General features: G+C 32.8%; 4 protein-coding genes across 11 annotated transcripts in view; 2 read left to right on the top strand and 2 right to left on the bottom strand.

Annotated features, from left to right (window-relative positions):
• Positions 1-14,483, bottom strand: part of LOC106667569 (actin-binding LIM protein 3-like) — a 52,411-nt gene extending 37,928 nt beyond the window's left edge. For 4 of the 8 annotated variants that reach the window (XM_014395609.2, XM_024230268.1, XM_024230265.1 and 1 more), the window contains exons 1-3: positions 14,133-14,482; positions 9,173-9,346; positions 7,433-7,555 (exon numbers count right to left, since the gene is read on the bottom strand). The gene's annotated coding sequence lies outside the window, so the exon portion shown is untranslated. Of the gene's footprint in view, positions 1-7,432; positions 7,556-9,172; positions 9,347-14,132 lie in introns of all 8 variants that reach the window. The other 4 variants (XR_002910933.1, XM_024230264.1, XM_024230262.1 and 1 more) reach the window with 2 other exon arrangements.
• On the top strand, positions 1,942-7,163 carry LOC106667611 (N-acylneuraminate cytidylyltransferase A). Its single transcript, XM_014395668.2, has 6 exons — positions 1,942-2,651; positions 4,821-4,951; positions 6,165-6,317; positions 6,374-6,517; positions 6,747-6,888; positions 6,950-7,163. The coding sequence occupies exons 1-6, from the start codon at positions 2,554-2,556 to the stop codon at positions 7,038-7,040; spliced, it is 759 nt and encodes a 252-aa protein (XP_014251154.1). The 5' UTR covers positions 1,942-2,553; the 3' UTR covers positions 7,041-7,163.
• Positions 7,419-14,258, bottom strand: LOC106666428 (NADPH:adrenodoxin oxidoreductase, mitochondrial). Its single transcript, XM_014393626.1, has 8 exons — positions 14,133-14,258; positions 12,261-12,479; positions 11,975-12,190; positions 11,726-11,918; positions 11,497-11,669; positions 11,300-11,435; positions 9,173-9,346; positions 7,419-7,555 (listed from the first exon to the last, which is right to left on the bottom strand). The coding sequence occupies exons 1-8, from the start codon at positions 14,256-14,258 to the stop codon at positions 7,419-7,421; spliced, it is 1,374 nt and encodes a 457-aa protein (XP_014249112.1).
• Positions 14,484-14,747: 264 nt separating the features above from the next.
• Positions 14,748-16,558, top strand: LOC106670576 (RING finger protein 37). Its single transcript, XM_014401052.2, has one exon. It carries the CDS (start codon positions 15,018-15,020, stop codon positions 16,227-16,229), a length of 1,212 nt encoding a protein of 403 aa, XP_014256538.1. The 5' UTR covers positions 14,748-15,017; the 3' UTR covers positions 16,230-16,558.
• Positions 16,559-17,147: the final 589 nt, after the last annotated feature.

Consider the following 17,147-nt stretch of genomic DNA (forward strand, 5'->3'; position numbering starts at 1 on the left):
TTATTTCATTTTAAAAAATTCAAAAGAGGGGGTATTGGATTTGTTTTTAATAAACTTCTCTTATTTTATAAGAACAAGGATGAGGGCTAAAGTTAGAATTTATAGTTCATTCGGTTTTTATTCTAATTTCATTTTTTATCTCCCCTCCCCGATCAACAGATTCACTTAGTTTTGAATTTATCACCTACTGATTACAAACCTGCTTTTAGACAATCTATGTATAGGCAACCCCGCTTCAGCCATATTCATACTCGTACTGAAATATTTTTGCTACTTTGCTTTACATGGTTCATATGACCAGCCATATAACATTGCAATCTTTAAAAAACATTTGCACGTATTAAACAAAATTATCAAAGATAATGGAAGGTTGAGATGTACTGATGGACTCTCAGGGCCAGAATGTTTGAGAGTATACAATCTGAACAATATGGGTTCGAATTACACCCATGTCACATTTTTTCAACTCAAATTTAATTTTTGTACACTACCATGTGAAACTTCTACCTCATATGCTGGTTTTCTGGAATGTACTCTTTTTAAGAATCAGCAGACGGTTTCTCTCAGAACACTTAAGAGATCATGGACAGTCTGATGTAGAATTATTTATATGTTGTGAACTTTTTAAAATTTAAGACATCTCTCATTATTTAACCAACTTCATACAGATTTACTTCTAAAATTATGTAATTTTTTATGAACAAAATGGTTTGATTGACTAGTCTCTTAATATACGTTAATGTTAAGAATTAATGTTTAACTGTGGAACTTAAAAAGAAAAATTTAATTAGACATTACCAATAATACAGTAGTGAAATGATAAACATGTAGTTTGGTGTCATCCTAGCCTGAGTTCCTCTACTTTGCTATCTTAAGTGTTTTTTTTTTGATAATTTGATAAATTAACAAATAAATCTTATCCTGAAGTTAATGACACATCAAGATGCAATTGAAGTCCAAACCAGAGAGTATTCACTGTTTCAAATTGTTCACATGACAACTTTAGGGGACCGCGGTTGTGGGTTCGATTCCCACTGTCGCCCCAGGCCCTTTTTTCATGTTCATATCTTGGCTAATATGCAAAGTTCATAACGCCATTGAAAAAAAAGGCAACTTTACCAATTTAAAACACATAGTTCTTTCTCTTTTCAGGCTTCTTGTTGTCTCAATCCTGGTCCAACTTTTGAACATAGTGTTGATTTACATGGCGACAAGTGAGATGAGACAGAAAAAGAAAACTTCAAAACCAGTAATCGAGGAGAAGTCCAACGGAGCCATAATGCTTTACTGAATTCTTGAAATTGAAGTAACTTAGCAGACAACTCAAATATTTTTAAAACAAGAGGGAAGCATATTGAAACACTAATTTTTTAAAGTAACATTTAATATTTATTTAAGAAATAATTCTTGGGAAATTAATTTTTTTTACTCTTATAACACATAACCCTGAAAGGTAAAAGATTTAGATTTGTAACTTTGTCTCATTTTTATAACAATTAACTTAATATATAGAAATGATGAAGGTGAGGTGAATGTAGATTTACTTTTATGATGATGATTCTACTCACAGAGTTAATCTGTGAGTGTAACCATCATTTACAAAAATTTTAACTTAATATTTAAGAAATAATTCTCAGGAAATTATTATTTAAAAAAAAAAAACACTTTTATAATGCATAACCTTGCTGTGAGAACGACTGACTTTGGCTGTTTGAAATTATTACATTTAACTTAACATTTGTTTACTAATTTCTCAGAAAATGAATTTTTATACTTATTTCGGATGCATGGTTGCACATCCACTGAATAATACATTAATTTCTTATGGTTTATTGTAATCTCACATTGAGAGTTGAATATTTTTATATGCATTGTCATTTTTAAAACTTTTTTGTAACTTTCATACGAAACAATTTTTTGTAAATAATTAATATATTAATAAATCTTTTGTAATAAACTGTTTTTCTTTTTGTTTTCTAACCTTTATTATCTAAGTATTGCTTGTAAACAAAATAAAGTGAATAATTTTTCCCGTTTTCTTCCAGTGGCAGTTGTGGCTTTTTAAATCCATTTTATAGGTGTGTTTAAATAGAAAACTTATGCTTAAACTATTTTATTACATTTCAGCAACCTGTGCCATCCTCTATGCAGTATATTTCTGGAACTTAAGGAACTTAGAAAAACGATATCAATTTAAAACTTAAAAACAAATTTACACTAGTAACATGGCTGACTATGATTTGTTATATGAATGGTTTTTATTTTATTTTTTATTGATTTAATTTATATAAACTTAAATTAATTTAATAAACTTGACAGAAATAAACTTCATTTAGGGTAGCACAGTGCTGAAACGTCACAGTAAAATAAAGTTAATTAAAACAAATTGTTTGGCTTCTTTTTAATGGCCTTATTGGGTAAATGATAGTATTGATTTTTGGTCCGAGTTGTAAGGTGGGGTAGAGGTTTCTGTTGAGGCTATACAAGTGTAATAAAAAGTCCCACCCTATGTATTTCTGTTGAGTAAAATGAATTTAAGATTGTAATTGTAAAATGAGAAACACTCTCCTCCTTTCTATACTTCTAACTTTATTTTCCGTATACCTTATTAAAAGGACCATTACTTTTGTTAGATATTCACATCTCAATCCGTAAGTATTTATTACACTAATGGACAAATTTTACGCATTAAATAGAAATGGGTACTCACTAAGAGAAAAATACTTTTATATTAGACAGTTGGGTTAATCCTTCAGAGGAGAGAAAACAATACGACGTCGATTGTTTCAAGGTTCAGACACAACTAATTGCATACTCAATCTTCTAATATTGTCTAAACCCAAAAGAATATAAATCAACTTTTTTTGTTTAATTTTTGTGTTTGTTATATAAAATAGATAATGTACTATGTCGTTTCTTCAAAAAACCATATGTAGTGGTGACAAAGAATTTTTTACCTTGTTCCCGTAATACTAATGCCATGAAATTTGTAGATGTAGATGTAATAGTCGGGGTGTAATGTACTGCGCCCTTGATTAAAGCACACTGGTGAGCCCTATTTCATCAAAGAACTTGATTAATAGGCCTGGTTTCAATAGTTGAGGCTCTTTTATGGTCGTCACATTGTACACCCCAAAGCACTTCCTCCTGCGGACCAATGAAGCACCGCAGTTTGTTAGTAGATGTGTTGGTGTCACCTCTGCCTCTTTGCAGAATCTGCACGTGCTGTCTTGAATTATTCCAATCTTCTTTAAGTGTCCATTTAACTTGTAGTGTCCTGTTAACAGTCCTATTAGGATTCACAGTTTATTCCTGCTTCCTTTGACACATTCTGTAATTTCTTTTCTTCCGAAATTTGTTCTTGGATTGCCTGTGTCCATTAGTGAATTCCATTGTTCTTTCATTTTCTATTTTCTTTCGGTCTGAGACACTCATTGATAGTGTGGGTTCCTATGGCACAGAAGGTTTATGAAATTTGTAAATTTATTGTGCAGAAAAAACATATTTCGTGGTTTTTGTTTGATAATCAAGTTCATTGGCGGTTTCGGAATCAAAAGGGTCGTGCTTTGCACCAAGGCAAAACTGAGTCAAAAACACTTTTCAGAATTGCTATTTTAAAATTTAAGCCAATTTCCAATACAATCGTACAATCACAAGCCAATAGTACAAATTAAATTTGTGCCATACAAAAACTATTTGCTTTGCTAAACTACATTGTGCTCTCATTTCATCAAATTCAATATAGTTGACTTAGTAATTTATTTTTTACATTTATTATATCCTGACTTTTAGGACTTATCTTGGCTAATTTCTTTGAAATGGTAAGAAGAGGTTGACAAGCTGGGTGCTGTGCCCTGAGGTTATTTTCATTGAGCGTTCTTCCATTCCTGAAGGAAATCTAAACATTTCGGACTTGTCTTATCAGATTTCTTATCCAATTTCCCGTACTGCTGTGGTTTTGTAGAGCCTGTTGACAGATGAACATATCGTCTCTCTCACATGTAGATCTAGGTCGACCCTGTCCTGGCCTTCCGTTGTTTCTCAAGTCTTCTGGCGACTTCGCTCTAATAACGCTACGATCCTGACACTCAAATTCCTGACTGGAGCCATTGAAAAAGGTTTAAAAATAAGAATAATATCAAATAAAATCAACGAAGAAAAATGATTAACTGAAACCGGTCTTTAGGCGAAGCAAAATGGAAGGCCATAATGCTACTTTTTGTGCAAATTGGATTAATCAGTACAAAAGGAAACAAAGCATTATTTACCATTTATTTTGGCTATGATAGCTCTTAATTTCCTGTAACTAATATAGAAAGATATAGATTTAATTTAAACTAAATAAATTATGTGGTGCATTAAATTTGTCAGTGTACATAGAACAATTGAGAGAAATAATTGAGGTGGAGTGAGTAGACGCATTCACTGGTTTGAAATATTTCTACGCAAAAACTTGTTTTAAGCAGCAATTCAAATCTAGAGCATTAAAAGCTCATCATCAGGTTGAAACTTACAAGCATGTTATATTAATAATAATAAAATAAATCCGTTGAAAAACGTGCTTGTAAATTTCAACCTGATGAGCATTTAATTACTCGAAATCTGGTTTGCTGCTTAAAACAAGTTTGTGAGTAGAATTATCCTTTCAAACCAGCACTACTATATATATATGCAAGCTCATAACATATAACCATGCATGAGTTAAAATTTTATTTAACTTATGTTATATTATGTGTTAATTAAAAGTAATACGTTTAAATGCACTTTTAATTTAATCTTATCCGTAACATTATTTTGAATAAGAATTTTTAATCTTACAGATTTGAGTCTCACATTTCAGCTCTGATCCTTGCAAGGGGCGGGAGCAAGGGGATAAAACTTAAAAATCTGGCCAAAATTCATAACGTCACTTTACTCGCCAGGACGATAAGAACGATCCACGATTTCGGTCGTAAGTACATGCGAAACACATTTATGCTTGAAAACATATAGAAAAGAGAGGCCTGTCGATGTTACCTAATTTTTGCGATTAAAGAATCTACATTTAAGAAAAAATATTATCCACAGAGCTCTCCAAAAATTTGATTTTCATTGTGACATTTTGATAGAAAAACTTGAAGTGTGCTAATTAGCAAAATAACGTCATTTTGGCTAAAGGTGTTGAAAATCAAAGGCCGTAAAAGTTCATGTTGGATTCTCTGCCGTAATGAAAATAAAGTTTTGAGAAAGTGATTTCACTTTCACTTATTTTATTTATTATTTTTAATCTTTTAAAACTTTTAATTCCCAAACCAATAAAATATCTCCATTTCATCTCATTGGCTGAAAAAGTCGAAAATATAATACAGGCTTCTGATTCTAAATCAACAAAATGAAAAAGTTGTCCTGTGTCCAGATTGGACAGCCATGAAAACTCAGTAAGGGAAAATCAGTATTGACTCCATTAAACAAAATTTTTTTTTAAGATGTTGATTTTAATTATTTATGCAAAGATATCTCCCTCATTCAAAAAGACATAAGTAAGGATTTTAAAAACTGAAAGCTCTCATCTAAAGCAAGACACTGAGACAAATAGGAAAAATGTATGCTAAAAAGCTGAACACTTTGGACTTAATAATTTTAATGGCATTTCCTATCAATATAAGAAGGGCCTTTTTTTCCATTATTCATTTATTGGAGATAATACATGGGGTTATGTTGAAGGAATTGCAACCCTTATGAAGGCAGTAATAAAAATTACGCTCTCATCTTTACAAATTGCTGAATAGCCTTCGGAGGATGTAAATCATAGAAGGGTCATCCTCACCCGATTAAGGATAGGCCATGCGAGGTTGACACTACTTTTGGTGAATGTGTCTGGTAGAGAAAGGTTGCTCGATATGCCCCACAATTGAAGGATGTTATTTTTTGGCTCAATATAGAGAGCAAATAGGAATTCTTCTTTTTCTCTTTCATAGAAACCTAAGTAGTTGTCGTAGCCATTTTTAAAAAGGGTGGTCAACCGTCTAGATCTGTAAAGTGTTACAGTGAAAAAGGATTGACTTAAATTCATATAAACATTTAGATTTTCGTTTAATGTAGCATTCAGATTTGATATTATTTGGTTTAAAATTGAAGAAAGTTCTGCAAACTGGTCAGCACATTTTGCTTATTTATGTTTACAGTATTTGACTCTGTTTGGGTTTCGACAGACCATGAGGAAATAGCCAAAGAGGCTGAAAAGAATGGGGCAAACGTGCACTGGAGAAAGCCTTTCACCACTCTTGATGAGGCCAGTTCTTCAATTGCGGTGAAAGAGTTCATCCAGAGCCACTCAGGTACAGGAAGCATAAACCGCCAAAGAATTACATTGATTGTCTTTCAAAATTTACAGAAATAGGTATTGTTGGACTTATACAGTGCACATCACCATTTTTACGGGTTAGTCACTTGCGTGAGGCTTACGATAAATTGCTCGTTGGTTATCACTCTGTATTTTCAGTGACCCGGGACCACAAGCTGAGATGGCGCATTGAAGGTGATTTGTCTATTTTCACATAAGTAGCTGTAACTCAATATCTACATAAATAATTTATTTCAATTTTCCAAGTGTAAAAACTAAAAGTGCTGCAGATTAATTTTTTCAAGTTTAGAAAGTAAATTATTTTTCATTACTAACCCCCGGAGAACATAAATCAAATTTCAACAATTTTTCCAACAATCAAGTATTCAGTTTTCATAGTAGCTTCATTTTTTATTATTTTAAGACAACATCATAGAGCCGGACAACTTTGACCCCTACAACCGTCCAAGGAGACAAGACTGGGATGGAGAGCTGTATGAAAATGGCATGTTTTACTTCACATATACTGACATAATTTTCGACCAGGAGGTGCTCCAGGGAGGAAAGTGGGTCCAAATTCTAAAATTGTATTATTTCGTTTTAATAAACCAACTTTATACTTTTCAGGGCCAGTGTTGTAGAAATTCCTAATAATGAGAGTTTAGAAATTGATACTATCGAAGATTTAAGACTTGCCGAATGTTTATCAATTCAATGATTTTTTTATACCATCTGTGATATATTGCAATAGGTTAAAAGTAGTTCATAAGACAAATGTGGTGATATTACATTGATCTTTAATGTTACTTGCCTAATAAAATTTTATTACTTTGTTTTAAAATTTATTTAGAATATTTCTTTTCTTTTTAAGTCATTTATTCTATTTTTTTTTTTAATTTATAAATTATATAAAAAATTAAATATTCTATACACATCATTTTATTTTGAAAAAATTACCTTAAAAAATTTTTTCAATATAAAATGATAATTTAAAGGAAAAAAGGGTTAGGATTTACATGAACTGAACTTTCATTTTTTATATGTAAAAATATAATTATAAAATAACATATTGTAAAATACTTAAATTAAATTTATGCTAAGATTTTTCACCTCCGATTTCTACCAGTTCATCTATATCAACAATTTTTTCCCTAGGCTTTCCTTCTTTGGCGCCCCTTTCAACTTCAACCTTATCTATACGCTGCCAACCTTCAAAACTCACTGTCACCACATCTGAAACATGAATGTAATGTCTTTTTGAATACCATTTAAATTTTCCAGCCTTGATGCAAGTAAAACATGCTAAATGTAGTATACATTTACAAAAATAAACTAGTTTAGCATTTCAAAATAGTTATTGACTGAGAAATGTATGTAGGAAGTACCTATCTGCTGTGCCAGGACTAGGACCACCAATGAATGCTAGTCTAAGGCCAAATCAGAGGTGTCTCACTAGTGCCTAGATACCTGAAGAATTACCTGGTGATACATCCTTTTTTTTAATTTCAACTATGAGGTTATATGAACCCTCAGGGTGCGATTTTGAAAAAAAAAGCTCATTTGTAAGTATGTCTGGTTCGAATATAGGGCCGCCGGATTTGAACCCTGGACCTTTACCTTACAGTGATGAGCGCCGTGTCAATGCCTAAACCGTTGCAGCCACCAATGTGCCATGATACATCCTTAAAAACAACCATCTTAGAACATTTGTAATTGGCTGCATAGGACAGTAGTTGGCCATGCGCCAGTCGCCTAGTATATCCTAGATATACATACAGTGGCTATATATATTTTTTTTAAAGTTTTCAAATGAAATGTTTGAGGAATCAAGCCCATAAGCTGAAGAACACTATTTCACATGACATTGAGTCACAGCCACTCATATCATATTTTCAGGTTGCAAATACTGAGTGCAAGCGTTGTAGTAACCGTTCAATCCAGGCTATATTTTGGTGAAACTTCTTGTTGATTAATTCCTATTTTTTAATAATTCTTCACATAGACACTCTTCCATGGTCTATAATTATTGTAATTATTTAATTAGTATGTAAATTGTAATTTTTGTATAATAGCCATAGAAGGATTTCGAAAGATTTTGTGGTCATACGTAAGTTTCCCAAAAAAACTCACATACTTCCGAAGTTGTTTATGTGAATTCACAATGTTTCACTTTGCTCACAGTTAATACTGTGGACCCAGCATGATGGGCCATTCTGCAATTGTTCATATTTTCTGCCAAAAGCATTTTTCAATTCAATGTTGACAGATATTTTACGTATATGAACAATCAACACAATTATGGTGACTGGCTTTGATGTTTTTATGTGGAGACTATGAAATGACTATCTAGAAATTTGGTACCATGCGAGTCATCAAGGAACCAGGTGCTAAGCGAGAAACCTTGGGTGTTGCCTTGAGCTTATAGAAATCAGGAGTGAAATCATATCGAGAGGTTTTTATCCCCTGTTTTTTATGTATAAGTCACACTTATCCTTTGAATTTTGTTACTTACCCCATCAGTTGTAAGGTTGTAAATATTGTGTGGTGTTACTTTCACTTTTAATTTAGTAATTCATAGTTGGTAAAAGATATTCTCGTTGAAAAATACTTAGCTTTGGTAAAAAGTGTGTAAAAACAAAAAAAAATGTAATTTTTATTACAAGGGTATTTCAACCCTCGGGATGCTGGTGTTTTTGGAGAAAAAAAAAAATTTGTGGGTAAAAATCCTCAGTTCGAATTCAGTTGCCCTGTATTCGAACCCAGGACGACCTTTACCTTACAGTGATGAGTGCCTTGTCAATGCTTAAATTGTAAATTGTTAAAGTAAATTAGACATTCTAAAAATATTACCGTTGGCATCTAGGATGGTTTTTATGAAATTGTATCCTGGCTTGGCCTCTGACGTGTCCAGTTTTCCTGATTGTATATCTTGGATTAGAGCATCCGCCTGACTGAAGGCGTTGTTCATTGTTGATATAATTACACCAGTTGGGCCAGTACCTATCCAACCAGATGTGTATACTCCTGTACAACCAAAAACAAAACATGATTAAAACGTAGCTTTATGTTGGAGTATTAATTATCTAAATAGAAAACAGAATTGTGTTTTTTTAGTGACCAGTTGTTTAATAATTTGTTGGATTCGTGAGGAGTGGTCAAGAATGAGTAGTTTAGAAAAACACCTTTTTCATTTTTTGCCAATGTTTCAACCTTTATTTGGGCCATCTTCAGGGCGAAAGTGTGTGTGGCACTATGTTGTATGAAATAGTTGAAAAAACAACAATTTCACAGAACACTACTATAGCAAGAATAGCACCACACTTTAAGCCCTGAAGATTTACCAAGTAAAGGTTGAAAAATCAGCAAAAAAAAAAAAAAAAAAATTATATATATCTGAGTATAAAGCTGGTTTCTGCACCAAATATTCAACAAAGGATATTAGTTTCAGTCTTTAAGTTAAAATGTGAAATGTGAAGATAATAGTTTATGTTAAACTACTGTAAAAGATAGTTCGTATAGTTTGTGTTTTCAACAGGATTTCAAGTATTAAATGCTCATCATCAGGTTGAAGGAGTTACAAACATGATGACATAAATTGTAAGCTACAATATACCTACTATCTAATTATTGTAAATTCAACAATAAATTTTATGAAATGAAAGGGAAAATGTTATTTTAGTATATGGTGCTAGAGGAAATAAAATAATTCCCCCAATTAATTCTTTATATGCTAGTATAAATTTTACACTGGAAATAAATAAAGATGATTGCTTAAACTTTTTGGGCTTAAAACTGTACATAATAAATGACCTAATTAAAATTGAGATATATAGAAAACCCACAACTACAGACACTTATGATACCAGCAGATTCTTCTCACCAAGGAGCTCACAAAGCTGCTGCTGGATTCATTTAGCTCATAGACCATTGTTGAAACTCCCATTAACACCTCCTAATTATAAAAAAAGAATTACAAGCAATTAAAACCTTGGCTAAAAACAATGAATATCAAGAAATATTTATCGATAGGTTGCTAGTAAAAAGTACAAAAATTTAAATTCTTTTAAGAAGGAACAATCAGACTCAGTCACTCCACCAAAAATGAATCATTAGGTTTTTGTTGCTTACCATAAATTGGTGAACTATCAGAAAAATTAGGTAAACTTCTTAAACAAGAAAGTTTAAGAATAGCTTTTAGAGGTGCATGTTCACTAAGAAACATCCTCTCAAAATCTAAATACAAAGTTGACTGCTTGTCAAAAAGTGGGATTTACAAGCTGTAATGATTGCGATATTAAATATATAGGACAAAGCGACAGAGAAATTAAAACGAAAGTTAAAGAACACATGCCTGACTCAAACAAATTTGATGATGAGAGCTTAATGCTTGAAATCTGGATCATTGGAACCAACAAATTGTGACTAAGAATCTTTTAAGTAGTTGAACAATATACTAACCCCAACTTTATAATTTCTAATAATTTATGTTATTCGTTGCTTTTAGAATAGTGTTTGCATTATTGTGCTGAACAGTTGTACATGAAAAAAGTTAATATTTAAACAAAAAATGTGGCAGGCAGAGTGGAGTGCAGAAATTATGTTAAAGTTTTTTAATAGTCAGAGCAGTGTTACATAAAGCTGCCTCCGTTCTCCCAGTTTATCGGTAATTTGATAACTTTTTATTGTTGTTTTAATTTTTTAACACCATTTTTACAACATTTTTGGGTAAAGAAAATTTTTTTTTACACCACTAAGCACAACTAAACTTGCTTAAAAAAACACAAAGTATGTAAAAAATTCTCAAACTTTTTGGTAAGATCAAAGTGTAGAATGAGGTTGGTAATTTGCACACTGTGTAAAAGTATGTACTTATGGTCAACTCTGCAGAAAACCTGTATTTTGAAAATTTGTATTTACTGTACAATACAAATTCAGAAAGATCAATAAAAATTATTATTATGTTATAAATAGAATTACCTAAGCTATTAATTGCTTGGCCTGTTTTACGATCAAATGGAATCGCGTCATCAGGGCAGATGCCTTTATATCCGATACTTCTTAAAACCATGCCGCATTCTACATTTTCAAAGTTATCAGTTGGAGTTACGATGCCCTTAAAATTAATTTGAATAATTACATAATAAATAAACATGGCGGAAAAAAATGGATTTTACAGTTTTGTTATCAATGGTGTTTATTACGAATTTGACCCCTTCGACCCTTTCATCGCCGAGGAATTCCTCTGGCCTCCTGAGGAATAAAGGGGAAAATGTTTTGTCCCCATTTTGGTCAGTTGACACCGTTTTCATCATCAGCTCTGTCAGGCGTTTCCGGGGCCTTTGCAAATCTATAAGTAATTTAATTCTCAGATATGACAAGACTTTTTTTTTTAAATGAACTCACCATTTATAAGATCTTCATCAATGTCAAATTGTTCATTTCTAAATAGAGTCTGAACATTTGGCAATTTTGTCATCTCTCTGAATTCTTTTATGGTAAACGCGACCTGTAATGGACCCCTCCGTCCGACCAAGTGAACACGCTTAACACAGCTTTTACAAAGTGCATCTAGTGCATAGCTTGTAATATCTGTTTTCTAGAATTAATGTTAAAAAGTTAAGTTCCTAACTTAGACCAAAAAGATTCCATTACCTTTAAGAGGTCAACAGGTGTAAGGAGAATTCGAGCAGTGTCTATAGCAACATTTCCTTGGCCAATAATGACCACATCTTCCGATGAAAAGTCAACAGTCAAATCTTTGTCTTCTGGGAGTCCATTGTACCAGCCAACAAATCTCCTTGCTGAGATCACGTTTTCCAAATTTTCTCCTTTCACCCCCAACTCCAGGTCTTCACTACAACCATATGCCTTAGGAGGAGGGAATAAATAATAATCAAACTATTCAAACCGAAACAAATTCAATATAAATTTATATTACCAAAACGACAGCGTGGTATGCACTGGTCAGGTCGTCAAACCTGATATCTTTACCGACTGATGTATTGCCGATAAATTGAAAATTTGGGTTTGATGCTACTTTTGTAAAAGTGTTGATGACATTCTTCACCTCAGGGTGGTCCGGGGCGACACCATATCTTACAAGCCCAAAAGGCACTGGCAATTTTTCATACATGTCGACTACAACACTAGGCAGTCCCTGAAAAGGCAACCAATTTTTCATAGAATAATTTCATTAAAAATTGCAAAGTAACTATTCAGTAAAACAGAAAATGTCCTTCAGAGAAGAATTCCCTAAAGAAATATTTATCTATAACATTCAATTAATTAAGGTTTTAAGTTGAGATAAAATTGAATGTTATTAATTGGTCAAGCGGGCCACGAAAAATAGTGAATTTATCTATAATGTGTTTCTTAGTGATCGGTTGTTTCATAATTTGTTGAAGTCGCGAGGAGCAGTCAAGAATGAGGTAGTTTAGAAAAACATTTTTTTGCCGTTCCGACCTTTATTCAGGTCATCTTCAGGGCATTAAGTGTGGTGCTATTCTTGTGATGTCATATTGGTTTTGTGTGAAGGTGATGTGACCACATGACCAGGAGACATTGATGATTCCAGCAATGTGAAAAATTATTTTAAAAACTAATGCTAGAAAAATGGCAGAATCGCTGGGACCACCATGACCAACAAACTACATGAAATAAAACTGTTGGTCAAATAGTAGGCCATGGGTGAATTGGGAAAAAAAGAAAGAATCTTATTGACTTGTCTGCAGATACGCCATACCATGGAATCAATCTTGAATTCATTGTATGTGCTGACTCACACAGTGCCATGTTAGCCATCTGTGATATCCACTAATCCACTAATCAAAAAAAAAAAAAAAAATTAAAAGTACTAGGAAAAGAAATAATCATATTTTGAATCCCAGGACGTGTTGGTACAAACGGAAATGAAAAAGCCAGTCAAGCAGCAAGAACGCCACATGACCAGGAGACATTGATGAGTCCAGCAATGTGTAAAATTATTTTAAAAACTAATGTTGGAAAAATTGGCAGAATCGCTGGACCACGCTGACCAACAAACTACACAAAATAAAACTGTCGGCTAAATAGTAGGCCATGGGTGAATTGGGAAAAAAGAAAGTATCTTATTGACTCACCTACAGATATGCCACACCAGGCTGACACTTGCCAAAGAAAGACCACAGAGATCCCCTTTATGAAGTGCACTAGGTTTTCTCTAAAATCTGAGAAATACGACTGTCAAAAACAGCAACTTTTGTGCAATTGGAAATTATTATTTATAAACTACAACGCTTCACACTGCAAGGATTAATATGTACAGAGTGCTTCCATTTAATGTTTCAAATGAACAGATATGTAGTACTTGATGGGTTTTAGTCTGCGAGTTGGTGAACTCACACACTACTACACCGGCACACAGCCACTACTGGGTCTGTCTTAACCCACGGTTCAACATGAGAATAGATATGTAGTTGATCCAACTGAGTGCATCTGTGGACTGTGAGATCGAGGATATGATGCTGGTCACTTGGAACAAAGTAGAAAATAGCTTTTCTGAGTCTGAAAATATTCCTTTGGACTAAATATGTAACATAACAAAATCTACGAAACGTGGAATGCAAGTTGTTACTTATCACAAGAGTAAGATTAGGAATGAATAGGATAAAATTATTTTTGGGAGTTTACATTATTTATTTATATACATATTTATCATTTTTTTAAACTTTCGAGTGTAAATTACATTTTAAATTTAAATTAAGAAATATCTGCATAAGAAAGAACTAGAACGACTAGCTCTGAATTGAGACATATAGAAATAGGTACTCACTTTGAACAAGTGCTGTGCAAAGTAGAAACCAGCTGGGCCACTTCCAACAATGCAGACACGTCTCGGCGGCTCGGATTTTCCAGCCAAGCCCCGGAAAAATCCTGGGAAAAGTTTCAATTTCCACATTTCTCCTTTTTAACAAATCACCTCATTGTAATTTTAAAAGTGGTTCGAATTAAAAAAACATCCAACCGAACTGAGTGGTGTCTCTTTTGCCATATCGGGATTTCTCAACTGTTACATATTAAAATCAAAAACTGAATCCGTCCTCCTCTGGCCAATGAATAATTCAATTTGAAATTAACTGCTTTGTTGCTGTATAAGTTTTACATTTGTATATACACATTTGAAAAGATTACAGCCTGATAACCTGATTTCAAAGTCTGATAGTATAAGTATCGATTATTATTACGTCGATGTTTTAAACAAGAAAATCAGTTTTTTAAACATATTTTTACAATTTGTTTCATATTTTTATAAAGTAATAATGCTTATTATTCTTCTAAATTTTTTAACATTTGTTTACTATCTACTGATTACATGGAATCTATTTTTTTAATACATACTTCATACAAATAGCGATGTTTTGACTCGATATTATTTTTATTTTTACCTTCTTCAATAGCCTGATAACACGGACGAGTTTGTTAAAAGTCAATTTTTTTTATTGTAAGTTGGTTTATATTTTAACTATCGTACTGTATGAACAATATTTTTTTTTTTTTTCAAACGATAAGTATAAATATCTGTGATTGGTTAAATTATTTTAATTTGATTGGTGTGTTTTTTTTACTAATGTAAATAATCAAAATATATCCGACATGTCAAGCTTAATTATAACAAATTGGTAAACTTAAATGTACTGTTTTTTAAACAGAGTTCAAAATGTTGATAAATTTTTCAAATGAAGGCCTCACGACTGAAATAGCGTGTGACAGGATCTGTTCTGACGACTATGATGTCACTAATCTGATATCGCTTAAAGCATCGGAAAGGAGTAGAGGCTTCCTTGCCGGACATTTCATCAAACCACCCGTACTGATCAGGCTCAAGTTTATTTGTGATGTTAACATAGAATCGGTCATTATCAATTCAAGGGTTGGCCAACAGAAGTCATCCGGCTTTGAGGTATTCACTGCGAGAGACGGCTGTGAGGAGGTGTTTGTCGGATCGGGTCTTGCTCAGGGCGATGCTGTCGAGTTTCATATACACGGTCGGTCGGACAAGGCCGACTCATTTTCATTTAAGTCTTCAAAGTACCTCAACAAAATCAGGCAGCTCGCTATTCGGATATTTAGGACTGACGGCTCGACATTGCCCTCGTTGAAGCGACTCGATGTGTGGGGTACTGTGAACAAGATCACCACCAAAGAGGATACCGAAAGGGTCCTCCAGATTTGGAAGAATATTTCAGACCCGCCTAGAAAAACTGTGGAGACTGAAAAGAAAGAAACTCCATGCCAGAAAAGGTTCAGGTACACAAAGCCAATTCCGACAGTAGAAATTCCGGAGGAATTCATTGATCCTATAACATGTGACTTGATGACAATCCCCATGACCTTGCCCTCGGGTAAAGTAGTGGATGCTTTGACACTTGAAAAGTTCTACGAATCAGAGAAGGAGCATGGAAGGGGACAGAGCGACCCTTTCACCGGGGTGGCCTTTTCAGATTCGAGCAGGCCAATTGTCGCAACATCATTGAAGGCAAGAATGGACAAATTTTTATTAGAAAACTCTTTCGTTCCAGAGTTGAAAAATGCTCCTAGGGCGTTGGGAAAAAAATCAGAAGTTGTCCCTCTTGTTTCGACACCAGGACCAAGTCAGTGCTCTGGGAAGAAGAGGAGTTTTGAAGAAATGCTACAAACTTGTCTCTCGGGGCTTCCGTCCTTTCTAGAAAATGCTAAAGTGAAAAAGTTGGACAAAAATTGCGCCAAATGCACGAGTGCCAAATTACTTTTTAAACTCTCCTGTGATCATTTGGTCTGTCGTGTTTGCCTGTGTGAATTAAAGACTGAGAAAGACTTAATTTGTCCCACTTGCTGGGAAAAAATAGATCTGTATAAAATCAACAGGTTTCATGTTGGAACATATTTTTAATATTTACTGGGGCTGAGGAGAAATAATAGTACACAACAGTACGAACCTATTGTTTCAGATGATAATTATTAAGTTTATCAAAGGCTGACACACTCTTCACAACAATATTTTTAATACTTCTAACATTAATTTATAATAACTTTCCACTCTTAATGGTTCACGTGTATCTTTTGAGAACAATTATTTCTAGTAATATTATAATTTATACTAATATTATAATATATAATTATACAATGTTCAACTTCCAACTAAAAACAAAAAGATTTTCCATTTGTAATTGCTGATGTGGAAACATGCCAAAAATATGAAATAAATTCGTAATGAAATAAGAGGATAAATTATTCATACACTGATTTTATTCAAAGCAAAAGATCCAATCTATTACAAACTGACATGTACAGAGAAAACAAAACTTTTTTTTATTATACAAATATAATGTGTTATTACCTATCCTAACAGACAAAACAAAATAAATATTAATTATGTATAAAAACGAGTACATATATACAAAAAATTACAGCGATGCTATCTGATAAAACTTGAAAAATAAAGTCTTCAGCAGCAATCTACAAAATAAAAACAACCTGATATTGTATTTATACAATAAAAAAAAACTAATAAATTTTTGTACAAAGAAAAATTGTACCTGCTATTATATAATTGTCTAATACCCTACCTATAACAATATCATTATAAAATATGAAATTTCCTAACGATTTTTCCATTGTTGTTTTATATGTTTCCCCGTCTTGTAGGAAAAAGGACAATAAAAATTAAGAAAAGTACAAAACTGTATAAAAATATTACAGTAGCTACTACAGTTTATACAACATAAACAAAAATAATTATATACAGTGTCAAAAGTAAAAGTGTTCCGTATTAGAGAATAAATATTATTAGATTGATTGATGTATAGTA

The sequence above is a fragment of the Cimex lectularius genome, unplaced genomic scaffold (assembly GCF_000648675.2).
Source record: "Cimex lectularius strain Harlan isolate CLEC.00 unplaced genomic scaffold, Clec_2.1 scaffold2, whole genome shotgun sequence".
Classification (NCBI taxonomy): Eukaryota; Metazoa; Arthropoda; class Insecta; order Hemiptera; family Cimicidae; genus Cimex; species Cimex lectularius.

Coding starts and splice junctions, on each gene's coding strand:
- LOC106670576 (XM_014401052.2), top strand. CDS start 15,018: ATGTTGATAAATTTTTCAAATGAAGGCCTCACGACTGAAATAGCGTGT.
- LOC106667611 (XM_014395668.2), top strand. CDS start 2,554: ATGAGAAACACTCTCCTCCTTTCTATACTTCTAACTTTATTTTCCGTA. Junction 6,318..6,373: donor GTTCATCCAGAGCCACTCAG/GTACAGGAAGCA, acceptor CAAAATTTACAG/AAATAGGTATTGTTGGACTT. Junction 6,518..6,746: donor GCTGAGATGGCGCATTGAAG/GTGATTTGTCTA, acceptor TATTATTTTAAG/ACAACATCATAGAGCCGGAC.
- LOC106666428 (XM_014393626.1), bottom strand. CDS start 14,258: ATGTGGAAATTGAAACTTTTCCCAGGATTTTTCCGGGGCTTGGCTGGA. Junction 11,670..11,725: donor TGATGAAGATCTTATAAATG/GTGAGTTCATTT, acceptor AATTACTTATAG/ATTTGCAAAGGCCCCGGAAA. Junction 7,556..9,172: donor AACCATCCTAGATGCCAACG/GTAATATTTTTA, acceptor TTCATGTTTCAG/ATGTGGTGACAGTGAGTTTT.